Source organism: Hypanus sabinus, unplaced genomic scaffold (genome assembly GCF_030144855.1).
Source record: "Hypanus sabinus isolate sHypSab1 unplaced genomic scaffold, sHypSab1.hap1 H_1, whole genome shotgun sequence".
Lineage (NCBI taxonomy): Eukaryota > Metazoa > Chordata > Chondrichthyes > Myliobatiformes > Dasyatidae > Hypanus > Hypanus sabinus.
In genome coordinates, this window is record NW_026779040.1 from 1238581 (window position 1) to 1256953 (window position 18373).

At 41.9% G+C, this 18373-nt stretch overlaps 1 protein-coding gene across 1 annotated transcript in view; it reads right to left on the reverse strand.

The window, feature by feature from the left end:
• Nucleotides 1–217: 217 nt before the first annotated feature.
• The window catches only part of LOC132386039 (NACHT, LRR and PYD domains-containing protein 13-like), a 79527-nt gene continuing 61371 nt past the window's right edge, over nucleotides 218–18373 (reverse strand). Inside the window, exons 4-9 of the mRNA XM_059958329.1 lie at nucleotides 17433–17693; nucleotides 13411–13644; nucleotides 8811–10470; nucleotides 8103–8189; nucleotides 1170–1352; nucleotides 218–923 (exon numbers count right to left, since the gene is read on the reverse strand). Of these exons, the coding sequence (XP_059814312.1) occupies nucleotides 857–923; nucleotides 1170–1352; nucleotides 8103–8189; nucleotides 8811–10470; nucleotides 13411–13644; nucleotides 17433–17693 (2492 nt within the window). The 3' untranslated portion in view covers nucleotides 218–856. The remainder of the gene's footprint in view (nucleotides 924–1169; nucleotides 1353–8102; nucleotides 8190–8810; nucleotides 10471–13410; nucleotides 13645–17432; nucleotides 17694–18373) is intronic.

Consider the following 18373-nt stretch of genomic DNA (forward strand, 5'->3'; position numbering starts at 1 on the left):
CTTGGACTAATTAACTAAGTAGATATTTAGCATACCTATTTTGAGTGAATTACTTCCCTAAGATACTGTCTGAAATTTTATGTTTGATTTTTATCTCTTGTTCTATGTACACCATTTTCAACTGCCTTGTGTTTGAAAAGTGCATTGCAAATAGACTTGCTTGCTTCTCACTTCTGCTCATTGCTCCTAAAGCGAAATCGACTGACGCAACACTGAATTGAAGAATGCACTGGTTTATATGTATTTTCATAGGGAGACCATTGGGAAATAGTGAATTTGCAGGTAATATCTCATTTCATATTCAGCATTTAATACGAACGCACAATTGCGAGGAACGTCCCTGCTGCTGGATGACTGGATCTTATAACGCAGCATTCCGATGATGAGACCCAGCAACGATAATGGTATGCTACCAAAATTTGTATCGGCTTATTTTGCATACATACAGTATCACTGATCAAACGGTTGCATCAGAAAATGTAATGTAGCATGGAGCGAATCGATTTTTCAGATTTTGCTGCTCTCCAGCATCGTGGCAACATTCCAATATTCATGGAAGTCTCATGTTATTATTGGTTTCTAGTATGATGTACTTTACATCACATTTCTACCCACCGTTGTTATTTTATAATGCATCAAGTAAAGTTGGAAAGCAGTGCAGAATATCTTTGAGATCAAGCAAACAAGCGGATGTTTCTGAGGAATTGCCTGCATCTGTCTTTTCTTATCCCTACCGTGATCAAACACCCTGGCATTATCCTCAATCTGCAGTAAACTGAATTGTTCATAAAAAATTGCATCGCATCTACAACGGAGTACTTGCATTCATGTAAATAAATGTAACCTTTTTTTACGTTCAGTCCGTTATTAAGATTAAAACGTTTGATGCAGTTTCCTGTCCAACAGGTTCATAGCGTAGCCACCTGTTAAAAACAAAAGCTAATTAGAAGTCAAAAGGTAGCGCCTACTGGGTGTTGTTTGAATATAATTATCCAATATATTGTACTATAAGAAATGAACTGTTAAATCTAGTCTTATTAATCATTTTGTTTGTGCCATATTTTAAAATGATTAACTTCTCATTTTAACAGATATTAATGTCATGTTTCAAAAACAAAATTCTTTCCAAACTATATTTAAATAATGTACATAAGCAAAGGTATAAGCACCTGATTTCTTTCTGTTGAGCGTAATTATCCACATGACGGTGCAGACTTTCAAGACTAAACTGATTGGCGTGCTTCTCATCCTGACTGGAATTGCTCAGGTTCAGCTGCGTTACCGAATGATTTGTACTGAGTGTGGAGAAAAGAGTCTGTAGACAATCATCTGTTAAATGGTTGGATCGCAGCCTGCATGGAAAGCAAACAAGAATTAACGTCTGGCCAAACACACACACATACACAGCAACATAGAGAGAGTTATGCACAGACCGACACATGTGTGGATTTATGCCTACTAGGCAAATAACGACCGAATATCTTAAAATTTATGCTCTGAATAAAACGACTGCACTTCAAATCTATTGCTTATCAGTTTCATATCTCTTTTGTCCAAATACACATAAAGAAATGAGCAACTGGCAAGCTTCTGAGGATCTCGGCGAACCAGGCAGGATTTAAATCTGGAAAACAATGATCGATATTTGAGACTGGCACTAGTTCACAAACGTGCGTGCAGAGTGAAGATAATATTTTGTTTGTCCTATTATCTCCGATTACATCTGCACATCATCACAATCTATCGTTTTCTTCTCCTTTAAGTTCCAGCATTTTTTAGGCCTCTGTGTCTCCCCATCAACTCTGGAATCTGCCTGCGTATTCAACCTCAATTCAGCCCAAACGAAGTCACTTGCCCGTTGTTCTTTATTTTTAGAACCAGAGAACATGTCAGCACAGAAAACGGCCTTTTGGCCCTCCTTGTCTCTGCCGATCCGTTTTTCTGCATAGTCCCACTGACCCGCACCCGGCCCACATCCCTCCATACCCCTCTCATCCATGTAGCTGTCCAAGTTTTTCTTAATTGTTAAAAGTGAACCTACATTAACAAATTCATCTGGCAGTTCAATCCACACTCCCACCACTCTGTGTGTGAAGAACCCACCCCAATATACCCTTTAAACTTTCCCCCCTTCACCCTTAACCAATGTCCTCTGATTTTTTCACCTCCTAGCCTCAGTGGAAAAAGCCTGCTTGCATTCACTCTATCTGTACCCAATGTAATTTTATATAAATCTATCAAATGTCCTCTCTTGCTTCTACGCTCCAGGAAGTAAAATCGTAACGTTTTCAACTTTCTCTGTAAATCGAATTCTCAAGTCCCGGCAAAATCTTTGTAAACCTATACTGCACTATTTCAAACTTATTAATATTCTTCCTGTGATTCGGTGACCAAAACTGCACCACTTCCCCAAATTCCGCCTCACCAATGCCTTATACAAACTCACCACAATATTCCAACTCTTATACTCAATAATATGAATTTTAAACGTCAATGTACTAAAAGATCTCTTTACTGCCCTATCTACCTGTGACGCCACTTTCAGGGAATTTTGTATCTGTTTTCCTGGATCCTTCTGTTCGACAGCACTCCCGAGTATGTTCTACCTTGGTGTTTCCTTCCAAGGTACAATGCCTCACACTTGTCTATTTTATCCAGCTGCCATTTTCAACCCATTTTCCCAGCTGATCCAAATGCCCTTCAAGATTTTCCCTTGTCCACTCCAACTCCAATCTTTGTAGCAACTGCAAATTTTCAGATCCAGTTTACCACCTTATCATCCAGATCATTGATATAGATGACAAATAAAAATGGACCCACACAGATCCCTGTGGCACACCACTAGTTACAGGTCTTCGTTCTGAGAAGCAATGCTCCACTCCCACTCTGACTTCTCCTATTGAGCCAATGTGTAATCCAATTTGCTACCTCATCATATATATCTAGCGACTGAATCTACCTAACTAACATCCCATGCCTTGTCAAACGTCTTACTGAAGTCCATGTCGGCAACATCCACTGCCTTCCCTTCATTCACTTTCCTTGTAACCTCCTCGAAAAGCTCTGATACATTTGCTAAACATGACCTACCACGCAAAAAGCCGTGTTGTCTCTCTCTAACAAGTCCCCGTCTATCCAAATACTTGTAGATCCCGTCTCTTAGTACTCCTTCCAATAATTCACCTGCTACCGACGTCAAACTTACGGGCCTACAACTTCCCGGAGTATTTTTAGAGCCTTTTTAAAACAACGGAATAACATGAGCTGTCCTCCAATCCTCTTGCACTTCACCCCGAGATACCGACGTTTTAAATACATCTGTCAGTGCCCCAACAATTTGAACGCTAGTCTCCTTCAATGTCCGAGAGAATACCCTGTCAGGTCCTGGGGATTTTTCTGCTCTGATTTGCCGCTATATAGCAAAAACCTCCTCCTCTTCAATCTGTATAGTTTCCATGGCCTCACTACTTGTCTTCCTTATTTCCATTGACTCCATGCCAGTTTCCTTTGTACATACGAACCTATTAAAAAAACATTTATGATCTCCCCAATTTCTTTTGATTCCGTACATAGCCGACCACTCTTATCTTCAGAGCACCAATTGTATCCCTTACTATCCTTTTGCTCTTAACATACCTGTAGAAGCTGTTTGGATGATCCATCACCTTGACTGCCAAAGCTACCTCATGTCTTCTTTTAGCCCTACTGATTTCTTTCATTTTTGTTTTATCACTTTTTTATACTCCTCAAGTCACTTATTTGCTCCATGTTTCTGACACGTATTATGCATTTCTCACTTCTACTTTATCATAGTTCCAATATCCCTATAGAACTAAGGTTCATTAGTCTTGTTCACTTTGCCTATAATATTGACAGGAACATCCAAACTCTGCAGTCTCAAAATGTCTTAGTTGAAGGTCTCCCACTAACCAATGGCATCCTTGCCAGAGAACAACCTGTTCCAATCCACGCTTTTTAGATACTTTCTCAGTTCTTCAAATTTGGCCTTTTCCCCGTTTAGAATCTCAACCCGAGGACCAGATCTATCTTTATCGATGCCCAAGTTGAAACTAATGGTGTTATGATCACTGGAGCCAAAGAGTTCCCCTACACGCACTTCTGTCACCATGTTCATTTCCTAACTCATTTCCTAATAGGAGATCTAATATTGTGTCCTCTCTAGTCGGTAGCTCTATATATTGATCCAGAAAATCCTACCCATCTAGACCTTTGACAATATGGGAGTCCCGATCAATACGTGGAAAATGGGATATAATGCTAAAGTTGTACAAGGCATTGGTAAGGCCAAATTTGGAATATTGTGTGCAGTTCTGGTCACCGAATTATAGGAAAGATATCAATAAATTAGAGAGAGTGCAGAGATGATTTACTAGGATGTTACCTGGGTTTCAGCAATAAAGTTACAGAGAAAGGTTGAACAAGTTCGGTCTCTATTCATTGGAGCGTAGAAGGTTGAGGGGGGATTTGATCGAGGTATTTAAAATTTTGAGAGGGATAGATAGAGTTGACGTGAACAGGCTGTTTCCATTGAGAGTAGGGGAGATTCAAACTAGAGGACATGATTTGAGAGTTAGGGGGCAGAAGTTTAAGGGAAACACGAGGGGGTATTTCTTTACTCAAAGAGTGATAGCTGTGTGGAATGAGCTTCGTGTAGAAGTAGTAGAGGCTAGTTCAGTTGTGTCATTTAAGGTAAAATTGGATAGGTATATGGACAGGAAAGGAGTGGAGGGTTATGGGCTGAGTGCGGGTAGGTGGGACTAGGTGAGATTAAGGGTTTGGCACGGACTAGGAGGGCCAAGATGGCCTGTTTCTGTGCTCTGATTGTTATATGGTTATATGGTTATATGGTTAAAATTAAAATCCCCTGCTATCACAACTTTATGTCTGTTGCAGTTGTCTGCTATCTCTCTGCGGACTTGCTCCTCCAATTCTCGCTGACTATTGGGTGCTCTATAATACAACCCCATTAATGTGCTCATACCTTTCCTGTTTCTCAGCCCCACCCATATAGCCTCAGTAGACAAGCCCTCTAATCTGTTCTGCTTGAGCACTGCTGTAACATTTTCCCTGACTAGCAATGCGACCACCCCGCCCCCTCCGCCACGCTTTATGCCCCTGTCTCTAACTCGTCTGAAACATCGGAACCCTAGAACATTAAGCTGCCAGACCTGACCTTCCTATAGCCAAGTTTCACTAATGGCTACAATGACATAATTCCACGTGTCGATCCATGCTCTCAGTTCGTCACCCTTCCCCAGAGTAGTCTTCGGATTGAAATAGACACATCTCAGAAGATTATTACCACCACACACAATTCTATTTTTGAATTTGCATGAAACTTCAACATCATTTATTTTCATCCCCGCTCCACTATTCACTCTGGCTCTCTGGTTCCCATTCCCCTGCAAATCTAGTTTAAACCATCCCCAATAGCACTAACAAATCTCCCTGCAAGGATATTGGTCCTCCTGTAGTTCAGGTGTAACCTGTCTCTCTTGTACAGGTCCCACCTGCCCCAGAAGAGGTCCCAATGACCCTGAAATCTGAAACCCTGCCGCCTAAACCAGTTCCTCAGCCACGTGTTCATCCTCCAGAGAATCCTACTCTTACCCTCACTGGCACGTGGCCCAGCTAGCAATCCTGAGAGGTCCTGCTTTTTACTTCCTACCAAGCTATCTATACTCACTCTTCAGTACCTCCTCACTCTTTCTTCCTACATCATTGTAGATCTATGTGTACCATGACAACTGGCTGCTCACCCTACGCTTTCAGAATGCTGTGCACGCGATCTGAGACATCACTGACACTGGCACCCGGGAGGCAACAAACCATCCGGGATCCTCTGTCGCGACAACTGAACCTCCTTTCTGTACCTCTAAATATAGAGCCCCCTACCACTACTACTCTCCTCTTCTTCCAACCTCCCTTCTCCACTGCAGAACCAGACTCAGTGCCAGACATCCGGATTCTGCAGCTTGTCACAGGTAAGTCAACCCCCCCCCCCCAACAATATCCAAATCGGTATACTTGTTGTTGAGTGGAATGGCCACAGGTGAGCCCTGCTCTGCCTCACCTTCCCCCTACGCACACTTCTGTCAGCTGTCCTATGTCGTTAACTAATAGGAGATCTAATATTGCATCCTCTTTAGTTGGTACCTCTGTATACTGATTTAGAAAACTTTGTTGAACACATTTTACAAATTCTAACCCGTCTAGACCTTTAACAGTATGGGACTCCCAATCAATATGTGGACAGTTAAATTGTCTGCTATCACAGCTTCATGTTTCTTGCAGTTGTATGCTATCTCTCTGCAGATATGCTCCGCCAATTCTCGCAGACTATTGGGTGGTCAATAACACAAACTCATTAATGTTGTCATACCTTTCCTGATTCTCAGCTCCAACCGTATGGTCTCGGTAGACAAGCCCTCTAATTTGTCCTGCCTGAGCACTGCTCAGCACATTTTCCCTGACTAATAATACCGCCCACCCCCACCACCCTCCATCTCTCTTCCTCTATCACATTTGAAACATTGTAAACTTGGAGCATTAAGCTGCCAGCCCTACCCCTCCGGTACCAAATTTAAGTAATGGCTACAATGTCATAATTCCACGTCTCAATCCACGCCCTTAGCTATTCTGCCTTCCCCACAATACTCCTCGCATTGAAGTAGACACACCTCATAAGATTATTACCAACGCACTCAAACCTTCTATTTTTAACTTTCCATGAAACTTCAACATAATTTGTCGTCACCCCCGCTCCATTATCTACTATGGCACTCTGGTTCCCATCCCCCTGCAAATCTAGTTTAAACTCCACCACCCCACCCCCCCCCCACCGCCCAACAGCACTAAAAAACCTCCCTGCAAGAACATTGGTTCCCCTGTAGTTCAAGTGGAACCCGTCTCTTTTGTACAGGTCCCACCAACCCGAGAAGAGGTCGCAATTGTCCCAGTGATCCTACAATCTGAAACAGTGCCCAACTAGACTAGTTCCTCAGCCACGTGTTCATCCTCCAGAGCATCCTATTCTTACCCTCAGTGGCACATGGCACAGGGTGCACTCCTGAGATTACCACTCTCGATGTCCTGCTTTTTAACTTCCTACCAAGCTCTCTATACTCACTCTTGAGGATCTCCTCACTCTTTCTTCCTACGTCATTGGTACCGATGTGTACCATGATATCTGGCTGCTCACCCTCTCATTCCAGAATGCTTTGCATGCGATCAGAGCCATCCCTGACACTGGCACCCGGGAGGCAACAAACCATCCGGGATACTCTGTTGCGAACACAGAAACTTCTGTCTGTACCTCTAACTATCGAGTCTTCTATTACTACCGCTCTCCTCTTCTTCCCACAGCACTCCCTTCTGCTGAACCAGAGTCAGGCCAGAGAAGCGGCTGCCGCAGCTTGTCCTACATAAGTCAACATCGCCAAATAGGTATAGTTGTTGCTGAGGTAAATGGCCACAAGGGAGCCCTGTTCTGCCTGTCCTTTCCCCTTCCTTCACCTAACGGTAACCCAATTACCTGTACGCTGCTCCTTTGTCGTAACTACCTACCTGTAGCTTTTATCTATAAACTTCTCATTGATTGATCCGGAGGTCATCCAGCTCCTGCTCTAGTTCCCTAACGCGGTTTGTTAGGAGCTGCAACTCTTTTTACATTTCTATTTGCAATTCAGTCCATTTGCATCTGTCTCTTTCAAATCTTATGAATATGTTACTTGGATCTATCTGCTCCTGAACGATCACAATGCAGAAGTCCACCTGACTTATTTCAGGCCTGCCACTCGACTAATTCTAACAACTACGTATCTAGCATCTTCTGTCAGCACTCTCATTCCGCATGTGTCTACCAGAATTTTTCCAGATATCTATTCTGGCTGGTTAAACGAATTTTTTTGTAGAAGTTCGGTTCTCAAAAGCTGTTCTACGTAGTACAGATGCCACAATGTCCTGTTCACCGAAGATTAAATAAAATAGACTGTTTTGACAACAGCTGACACACGAATGAGAAGCCTAATTCATTAATAGCTCTTCATCTTTGGCGGACGAAATTAAAATCTATTACTCACTCCAACGTTTGTATTTTACAGTCGTTTTCCTTCAGAATATTGAAGAGTGGTTTCACTCCGGAGTCTTCTAAGTTATTTTGATTCAATCTAAGTAACCAATATAAGCACGAATAATTAATTGATCCTGATACAGAAATCACAACATTATTGTGCAATAGATCGTTCTGCATATTTTCCACAAGATACAGTGAAGGTATTTCAAAACAAATTTAACAGCTAATGTCATTAAATCAATGTTCCCTCTGGCCATGATTGCTACAGTTTCAATTAACTCTAATGATCGACAAAGTACAGAGGTGGGATATAATCGTACCTCGTGCCAAAATATATTTTTGAAAATCATTTTGGCATGTTGCACAATAGAATCCTGTGCATGCAGATATAAATTATGTAAATAATCCGTTCGAGTTAGTGAGGTGAAATAATTACAACTGAATACCGGCAATTGCTGTCATCAGCATCGACTACTGGTTAGACTCCGAATTCCCATTTCAAGTAAATAAAGAAAAAAATCCCACTTCAAACACGAATGGTCTGACCCATGCCACGCATCTACTCCACACCACCTCACATAGCTTGCGATGAAGGGTGTTATCTTGAAATATGCTCATACGCAAGATTTAAAAGTTAACCTAAAAGTTGCAATCAAATTAATCCCTACGATGAATGTATTTCAATGAGGAATATATGGGATATTTGACAAATTACCTGAGAATTACACACTTCTGCAGCAGGTGTCCCAGTTGCTTTATTTCCTCTGGCCGTGCAAGGCATGAACTGAGATCCAGCTCCTCAATCACCTCAGTATAGATTAATGTTCTGGATAAAACTGTGCAGTCGGGAGATGTGAGAAAGAGTTTATTTAATTTAATTGCTGAAATGGGAGTCAGCACTTCTTTCGTTATTTGATTATCACCAAATTCAAGTAAGCAGTACAGTGTATGTAAAAACGTGCGTTGTGTAGACCTCCCATCCATGTTCATTAGTCGTCTTTTGACATTTTTTGTAAGCCATTCGGAGATACAGGAAGTGACCTCAAAACGGTCTGTACCCATTTCCAACTTCAGGCGATCAATTGAATTCCGTGAAGACAGGCCAACAAGAAAAAGTAAAAAGCTCCTGAATCTGCCATCAGTGTCCAAAAACGTTTCATCAAGTAAACCTTTTAGTCGAGGTATTGGAGTGCATAATATGTTCGCAAATGCAGCAAGAAAGTCTCGTACAACAGAATGCCTGAATCCGTAAACAGCACCACAACTTTGTTTGTCCGTATCCTGGATCATAAAGGTCGAGGTTAAATTGGGAGGGCAAAGATTTAGATCGCTTAATTCATCAGCTTCCATCGAAAATAGTAGTGAGTTACGCCTAATTGCTTTGTAGGCTAATGCGCCGACTTCAATTAAACACTTCTTGGTTGTGTTGTCGTCATATCCACATGCTCTGAGAAGGAGCAGTACATAGTCAAAGAGCAGCTGGGTATGGTTTATAACGGGCATTGTTGTTTCTTCTTCTCTTTGTGGTTGGTGACACTCCAGAGACGAGGCGAGAGTGACACAAAATAGAGGGCTACTACACATGTTTCGCAATATGTCATTCTGCTCATTGAATTGTACAATACATTTTGCGTATTGCTCATGGCGTAGATAACGGCAAAAATATGCCCGCACTTTCTCAGAAGTGAATCCCATGACTTGCAAAGTTGAATCTACTGTTACATGATGTAGCGTCTCCTGCTTCCAAAGCCGGGAAGTAATCAGCACTGAGCAGCCTTTGAGAAACTGTCCCTGAAGGAGGCTGCGTAGGATGTCGTTTACTAAACAATTAGACTGTGGTCCGGTACATCTATATTGTAGATCTCTATTTCTTTCAACATCAGAGAAAATAAAGGGTCGATGCAATTGGTCCAAATCATCAATTATAAATAATAAGCGTTTGGGTTCCATCCACAAATGATCCAGGTAATTTTCCAAGTCAGGATATGCATCAATTATCAATCTACTTAACGTTATTTTTCCTTCTATTGCGTTTAAATTCTGAATTTTAAAATGAAGGACAAATCTGAACTGATGGTATTTCATTCCCGTGGCCCAGTCGTGGATTATCTTCTGTAATAGAGTGGTTTTCCCTGTCCCTGCAGCCCCATAGACGACGCTGATGCTGGTCTTATCGGAATCACTGCTGTTTCTTTTCAATAATTCATTGATCTGAACTTCCTGAACGTGATTACGACTTCCTCCTTTTTCATCCTCATGCTCAAAGGGTGTCAGGATAATCAGTGGGTCAGTATAGATGTCAGAAATTAAACGTAACTTTGGCATTTTCATTTTTCTACTTTGATCTCGGAGATTATATTTGTATTGAAGAATCCCTTCAGAGATAATGAAAAATAAGTAAGCAATTGAATGGCTCTGTGAGTTGTTCCAGCGTATACATACTCAATTGCACTCTAAATAAAGGGTGATTGCCATCTGACAAGAAATAATTTTAATTGTCTCTGATTTTGAACATTCAGCAATATTATAGTTTTATATCACTACCAATTACAATAGGATTACTTCTATTGTCTTACGATATGTATCTGTAAATTAAGCAAATAAATAATTACCAACAGGGAACATTGCACTAAAACATCATAATCAAGTTATGTAACAAACAGTTGGTATAGTAATTGCCAGATGAAGTAGCCAGAATTTCCAGGATGGCATTGCAAACGTACACTCCGATTCTGCAATTAGTGAACTCGTGCAGAAAAGCTCATGACAATAAACATACTTTCCATATCGAACGAATGTAATCCGATATTTCATATATTCTACCCTTATATTTCGAACGCAATTATGATAAATTACATCCATAATATATCTATAATATTGAAACAACAAGCGCGCACACAAACACACACACACACACACACACACACACACACACACACACACACACACACACACACACACACATACACACACACACACACACACACACACACACACACACACACACACACACACACACTCAGCAAGGGTGATCAGCCAGATGACGTGGTGCACATCTGTACCAATGACATAGGTAGAAAGAGTCAGGAGGTTCAGAAGTGTGAGTATAGAGAGCTTGGTAGAAAGTTAACAAACAGGACCTTGAGGGTAGTAATCTCCGGATTGCTGCCTGTTCCGCGTGCCAGTGAGGGTCAGAATAGGCTGCTCTGGAAGATGAAAATGTGGCTGAGGAACTGGTGTAGGGGGCAGGGTTTCATATTTCTAGATCATTGGGACCTCCTCTGGGGCAGGTGGGACCTATACAAGAGAGACCAGTTACACCTGAACTACAAGGGGGCCAATATACTTCCAAGGAGGTTTGTTAGTGTTATTGGGGAGGGTCTAAATTAGATTTACAGGGGATGGGAACCAGAGTGCCAGAGTAGACAGTGGAAAGGGGGTAAAATAAATGACGTTAATAGTTCATGCAATGTCATAAATAGTAAGGTTGTGTGTGGTGGAAACTATCTTCTGAGGTGTGTATATTTCATTGCAAGGAGTATTGTGGGAACGGCAGATGAGCTGAGTGCCTGGATTGACACATGGAATTATGACATCATAGCCATTACTGAAACTTAGTTACAGGAGGGGCAGGACTGGCAGATCAATGTTCCAGGGTTCCGAAGTTTCAGACTTGATAGAGGCAGAGGGATGAAGGGTGGGGGTTGGTGGCTTTGCTAGTCAAGGAAAATATTACAGCAATGCTTCGGCGGGAAAGATTGGAGGGCTTGCCTACTGAGGCCATATGGGTGGAGCTGAGAAACAGTAAAGGTATGACGGCATTAATGGGGTTGTATTATAGACCACCGAATCGTCAGTGAGAATGGAGGGGCAAATCTGCACAGAGATAACAGACAAAAGCCGGAGACAGAAACTTGTGATTGTAGGGGATATTAATTTTCCACACATTGATTGGGACTTCCATACTGTTAAAGGTCTAGATGGGTTAGAATTTGTGAAATCTGTTCAGGAAAGTTTTCTAACTCAATATATAGATGCACCAACTAGGGCGGATGCAATATTAAATCTCCGATTAGGAAATGTGTTAGGGCAGGTGAAGGAGGCGTGTGTCGAGGAACATTTTGGTTCCAGTGATCATAGCGTCATTAGTTTCAACATTATCATGGATAAATATAGATTTGGTCCTCGGGTGGAAGTTCTAAACTGGAAAAAAGGCCAAATTAGAAGCAATGAGAAAGGTTCTAAAAAACGAAGACGGGGACAGGTTGTTCTCTGGCAAGGATGTGATTAGTAAGTGGGAGGACTTCAAAGGAGAAATTTTGAGAGTGCAGAGTTTGCATGTTCCTGTCAGGGCTAAAGACAAAACAAATAGGACTAAGGAACCTTCGATATCAATGATCTGGATAATAATGTGGTAAGATGGATCAGCAAATTTGCTGATGAAACAGAAATTGGAGATGTAGACAGAGAGAAATATTTTCAAAGCTTGCAGATGGATTTTGAACAGTTGGGGGCTGAAAAAAATTGCAGATAGAGTTTAATGCGGACAAGTGTGAGGTATTGCACTTCGGATGGTCAGGGCAAGGTAGAACGTGCAAGGTAAATGGTAGGGCACTGAAGAGTGCAGTAGAACAGAGGGATCTGGGAGTACAGATACATCATTCTCTAAAAGTGCGTTACAAGTATATAGGGTTGAAAAGAGAGCTTTTCGTACATTTGCCTTTATTAAAGAAAATATAAGATTTGGAATGTAATGGTGAGGTTGTATAAGACATTGGTGAAACCAAATTTGGAGTACTGTGTGCAGTTTTGGTCATCTAATTGCAGGAAGGATATTAATACGGTTGAATGTGTGCACAGAAGGATTCCAAGGATGTTGCCAGAACTTGAAACACTGAGGTACAGAGAAAGGTTGAATCGGATAGGACTTTATTCCCTGGAGCGTAGGAGAATAAAGGGTAATTTCATAGAGGTGTATAAAATTATGATGGGTATAGGGAGAGTGAATGTAAGCAGGGTTTTTCCACTGAGGCCATGGGAGAAAAAAAAAACAGAGTTCATGGTTTAAGGGTGAAGGGGGAAAAGTTTAAAGGGAACATTAAGGGGAGGCTTCTTCACGCAGAGTGTGGAATGATCTGCCAGATGCTCACTTTTGACATTGAAGTAAAACAAGGACAGGTTTATGGATGAGAGGGACTTGGGGGGATATGGCCCAGGTGCAGGTCAGTGGGACTAGGCAGAAAAATGGTTCGGCACAGCCAACAAATCTTTCTTTTTTTTGGAAGAAATTAGTTGCTTAGCTGGTGCAGACTCACCACGTGCAGATTTCTTCGCCTTGCTCAAAGCTGTTTGTGGTCGACCAGTATCTGTTATGTCGGGTCCAGCAGTGCTGTCATTTTCACCTTCAGCTCGTTCATTACCGAGCTTAAAACGTTTAGTTCTGATCCAGTAGCTAGACAACAAACCTACAGCAGATATTCCCACTATCACTGATATTACGAAGAAAACAGGCATCCAGATGTTTTGGCATGGTTCCACTGCTGCTTTTTCTGTAAATAGCGAATAGCACAAAGGTTTTTGATCACATACCAGATCAGAGGCAATTGGCACACAAATATAAACATAAAGTGCGAAGTAGAATCCACTGGACTGCTATGCCAGTGATGCTTTGACTATTTTCTCTCATAGGCCTGCATGTCATAATTAATTTCCGACATTAATGGACGGTTATTTAGAACAAAATAAGCAAAACGCACTCACCAACACAAACAGGAGAAAATCTGCAGATCGTGGAAATCCAAGCAACAAACACAAAATTCTGGTGGAACTCACCATCAATGGTAGATAGGAAGTTGTTGACGTTTCTGACCGATACACTTCATCAGGACTCAGAGTCCCGACGAACGGTCTCTGTCGAACTGCTGACTATACTATTCTGCATAGGCGCTGCCTGGACAGCTGTTTTCCTCCAAGATTGTGTCTGTGTTGCACGCACTCTCCAACTGTAGGCATATTCGTAGCTACAGTTATCTCTCTCTCTCTCTCTCTCACTCTCTGCTGTAGCATTCCTGTTCGATCTCCATGCGTTATATCGCCTTTGCAGTCCCGTTTTCCAGAAGAAGCGGTGGTATATAGTAAAATGTCTTCAAGGGCAACATCATGAAGCACATTCAAATTGTGAAATGGACTACTCTTACAGTCAGAGAAACTCGTATTAGAAATAAAAAAAGAAAAGGAGAGAAACGAACGTGAAGAAATTTAGGTGAAACAACCGATAAGATTTTGGAAGCAGCCACGGAAATCAAACAACAGCAGATTGGATGAAGCGTCTTTGGCAAGGAAGGTTAACTGAAAAGGTTGAGAATTTCCTGCATTTTCATGAATTCAACATTTGAGCAATACCTTAAAGGACATCCACACGCTTCAGAGGGGATGAGAGGGGATCTGATTGAAACATATTAGATTATTAAGGGATTGGACATACTGGAGGCCGGAAACATGTTCCAGCTGATGGGTGAGTCCAGAACTAGACGCCACAGTTTAAGAATAAGGGGTATGCCATTTAGAAAAGAGATGCGGAAAATCTTTTTCACCCAGAGAGTGGTGGATATATGGACTGCTCTGCCCAAGAAGGCAGTGGAGGCCAAGTCTCTGTATGCATTCAAGAGAGAGTTATATAGAGCTCTCATAGATAGCGGGATCAAGGGATATGGGGAGAGGGCAGGAACGGGGTACTGATTGTGTAAGATCAGCCATGATCACAGTGAATGGCGGTGCTGGCTAGAAGGGCCGAATGGCCTAGTCCTGCACCTACTGTCTATTGCCTATTTATGTCTGCTTATAGAACCATAGAACATTACAGCACTGTAACCTGTCTTTTGGCCCTTCTTGGCTGTACCGAACCATTTTTCTGCCTAGTCCCATTGACCCGAACCTGGACCATATCCCTCCATACCCCTCTCATCCAGGTATCTGTCCAAGTTTTTCTTAAATTTTAAAAGTGAGCCTGCATTCACCACTTCAACTGACAGCTCATTCTACACTCCCACTCATTTCTGTGTGAAGTAGCTCCTCTTAATGCTTCTTTTAAACTTTTCCCTTTTCACCCTTAACTCATGTCCTCTGTTCGTTTTTTTTTCCCCCTAGCCTAAGAGGAAAAAGCTTGCTTGCATTCACTCTATCAATACCCAACATAACTTTATACACCATTATCAAAAATCCCCTCATTCTTCTACTCTACACGAAATAAAGTCCTAATCTATTCAAACTTTCTCTGTAACTCTGTCCCAGCAATATCCTTGTAAACATTCTCCACTCCCTTTCAAACCTATTAATATTGATATCGTTCTCGTAATAAGGTGACTAAAACTGCACACAAAACTCCAAATTCAATACTTTGATTTAAAAGGTCAGCGTGCCAAAAGCTCTTTTTACGACCCTATCTACCTGTGACACCACCTTTAGGGAATTCTGTATCCGTATTCCCAGATCCCTCTGTTCTACTGCAGTCCTCAGTGTCCTACCCTTTACCTTATATGTTCTAACTTGGTTATGTTCAACATTCTGGTATTGCTGCGACCGTTAATCCATTAAGCTGTTTCAAAGTCTACTAGCGTCTAATCATTTTGAGTAAGGATGCTGAAGAGTCATGAACGATTGTGCGTATTCCACTAAATATATTTGTTGCCATCCAGCAGTTGACGCTGGTGACGGGGCGGGCAGAACAGAAAATACCTCGTGTTATTAAAACCCGCAACTTGGAGTTACACAGAGAGGCAATGTGCCGAGAATATTAGCAGTGTGCATCAATTGTCAATTTACAATAATTCTGCATTGATCAAATCTCCTTCTTGGTCATTTACTTTACATCAACCACACAACACCATATCCATCTTGTACTACCTCTCGTGAAACTCTGCCTGAACACTAGTTTTGGTGACTAGTGGTGTTCCGCAGGGGTCGGTGTTGGGACCCGAACTCTTTACAATCTATATTAATAATTTGGAGAAAGGGACTAAGTGCAACATATCGAAGTTTGCTGATGACACAAAGATGGGAGGGAGTGTAATGAGTGTGGAGGACATTGAAACACTGGAGGGGGACATAGATAGGCTGAGTGATTGGGCAGACATTTGGCAGATGAAATATAATACTGACAAGTGTGAGGTCTTGCACTTTGGCAGGAAAAATAATAGAACAATTTATTATCTAAATGGAGAGAAACTGCAAAGTGCTTCTGTGCAAAGGGATCTGGGGGTCCTGGTGCAGGAAACACAAAAAGATAGTATGCAAGTACAGCAGGTGGTCAAGAAGGCCAATGGAATGCTGGCTTTTATTGCTTGTGGGATGGAGTATAAGAACAGGGAGGTCTTACTGCAGTTGTACTGGGTATTGGTGACACCACACCTGGAGTACTGCGTGCAGTTCTGGTGTCCATATTTAAGAAAGGCCTTCGAAGCAGTGCAGGGAAGGTTCACTAGGTTAATTCCGGTGATGGGTGGTTTGATGTATGATGAGAGGTTGAGTAAATTAGGACTCTACTCATTTGAGTCCGAAGAATGAGAGGCGATCTTAATGAAACATATAAGATTGTGAAGGGGCTTGATCGGGTGGATGCGGGGAGAATATTCCCAATGATGGGTGAAACTAGGACTAGGGGGCATAATCTTAAAATAAGGGGATGCCGTTCCAGAACTGAGATGAGGAGACATTTCTTCACTCAGAGGGTAGTGGGGCTGTGGGATTTACTGCCCCACAGAGCTGTAGAAGCTACTACACTCAATAAATTCAAAACGTAGATAGACATTTTCCTGGATAAAAATGGTATTAGGGGATACGGTGAGCGAGCAGGTAAGTGGACATGAGGCTAGGTTTAGATCAGCCTTGTGATCTCCTGGACAAGTTTTCGATAGCCTGGATGGGTCAGAGAGGAATTTTCCATATTTTTTCTCCTCAATTGCCAATTTTTTTTTTTTCCCCTGGGTGTTCACATGGGTTTGGGCGGGATGAATAATAAAATAAAATGGGCGGCATGGTGCCCTGTAGGTTGGCAGTGTTGTCTTGTGGGATTCGGTGAAAACTAGAGTTAAGATTGGATCAGCCATGATCTTGTTGAATGGCAGAGCAGGCTTGAGGGGCCGATTGGCCTACTCCTGCTCCTATCTCTGATGTTCCTATGTTCTTCTGTTAAACCTCGTTCCTTCCAGATATGCTGCCTTATCAGCAGAGTTCTGCCGGCAATTAATTACTTCTATTCACATAAGAAAACACCGATATATTACAATGAAAGTAGAAACACCGTTAGTGCACGGTTAGTACAGAATGAAGGGGAACTCACCCTCTATAATTCTTCTGTCCTCCCCTGTGCCGAGATGTCCCTGCTCTACGGTAGCTTCTGGATCGTTATTACATTTTTCTGTAACTTTCATTTCATTTTCGTTCCCAGCGCCATGCTTATCTTCGGCAGGTCTTGTTTCTGCTTTGTTTGCAGTATCTTCTTCACTTGTTTTATTTTGCTGTTCTGTTATGTCAGATTCATTTCCGCTGGGACATTTTTCTTTTTTTTCTGTGCCGCGCTCGTCCGCAATCCCACCAGACCCTGCAGAGAACGTTTTAAATATAGTAGGAGAGAAACATTTTGAACAAACAGCTTAGATTACCATGAGCAGTGACTGCCGGGCATTCGGTACTATGTCATCTATGACATATAAAATCGGCAAGAATCTCTAACGTATTTTAGTATCGTTATTTTTACATAGTTTCAAACTGCAACAGTGTGTATTTAATTGAAACAAATGTTACTGAAGACTTATCAATGAGTGGTTGTATCCACAAAATTGTATTTGTCGAGAACAATCTTTGGACGTTTACAGACCGAAGCAGAGAATAGGTCCCATTCCTCAAGCGAGCATCTTACAATTACACTCCTGGGCACCCAGCCTAACAAGTTGATATTGACCATCAAGCAGCAACTTGCAGGAAGTCCACACTAAACATGTCTTTTTACTTTGCACGTTTGCCACGCCTAACACCACTCCACACCCTGTCTGTCAATTTCTATCTCTCTCATCTTAACTGGAACAACATATCGATGCCAATTCGCGGGCTCGTAGCAGTAGTGTACGGCGGATATTGTAATGTTTGACAGCCACACGCAGGAATGACTTCCTATGACGCTCACAGATGCATCTCGGTGGAATGAGTGTCTGGCTGAATGTAATCCTGTGACTAACGACTACATTATTGAGTGGATGGAAGACATGCAACTTGAACAGAATC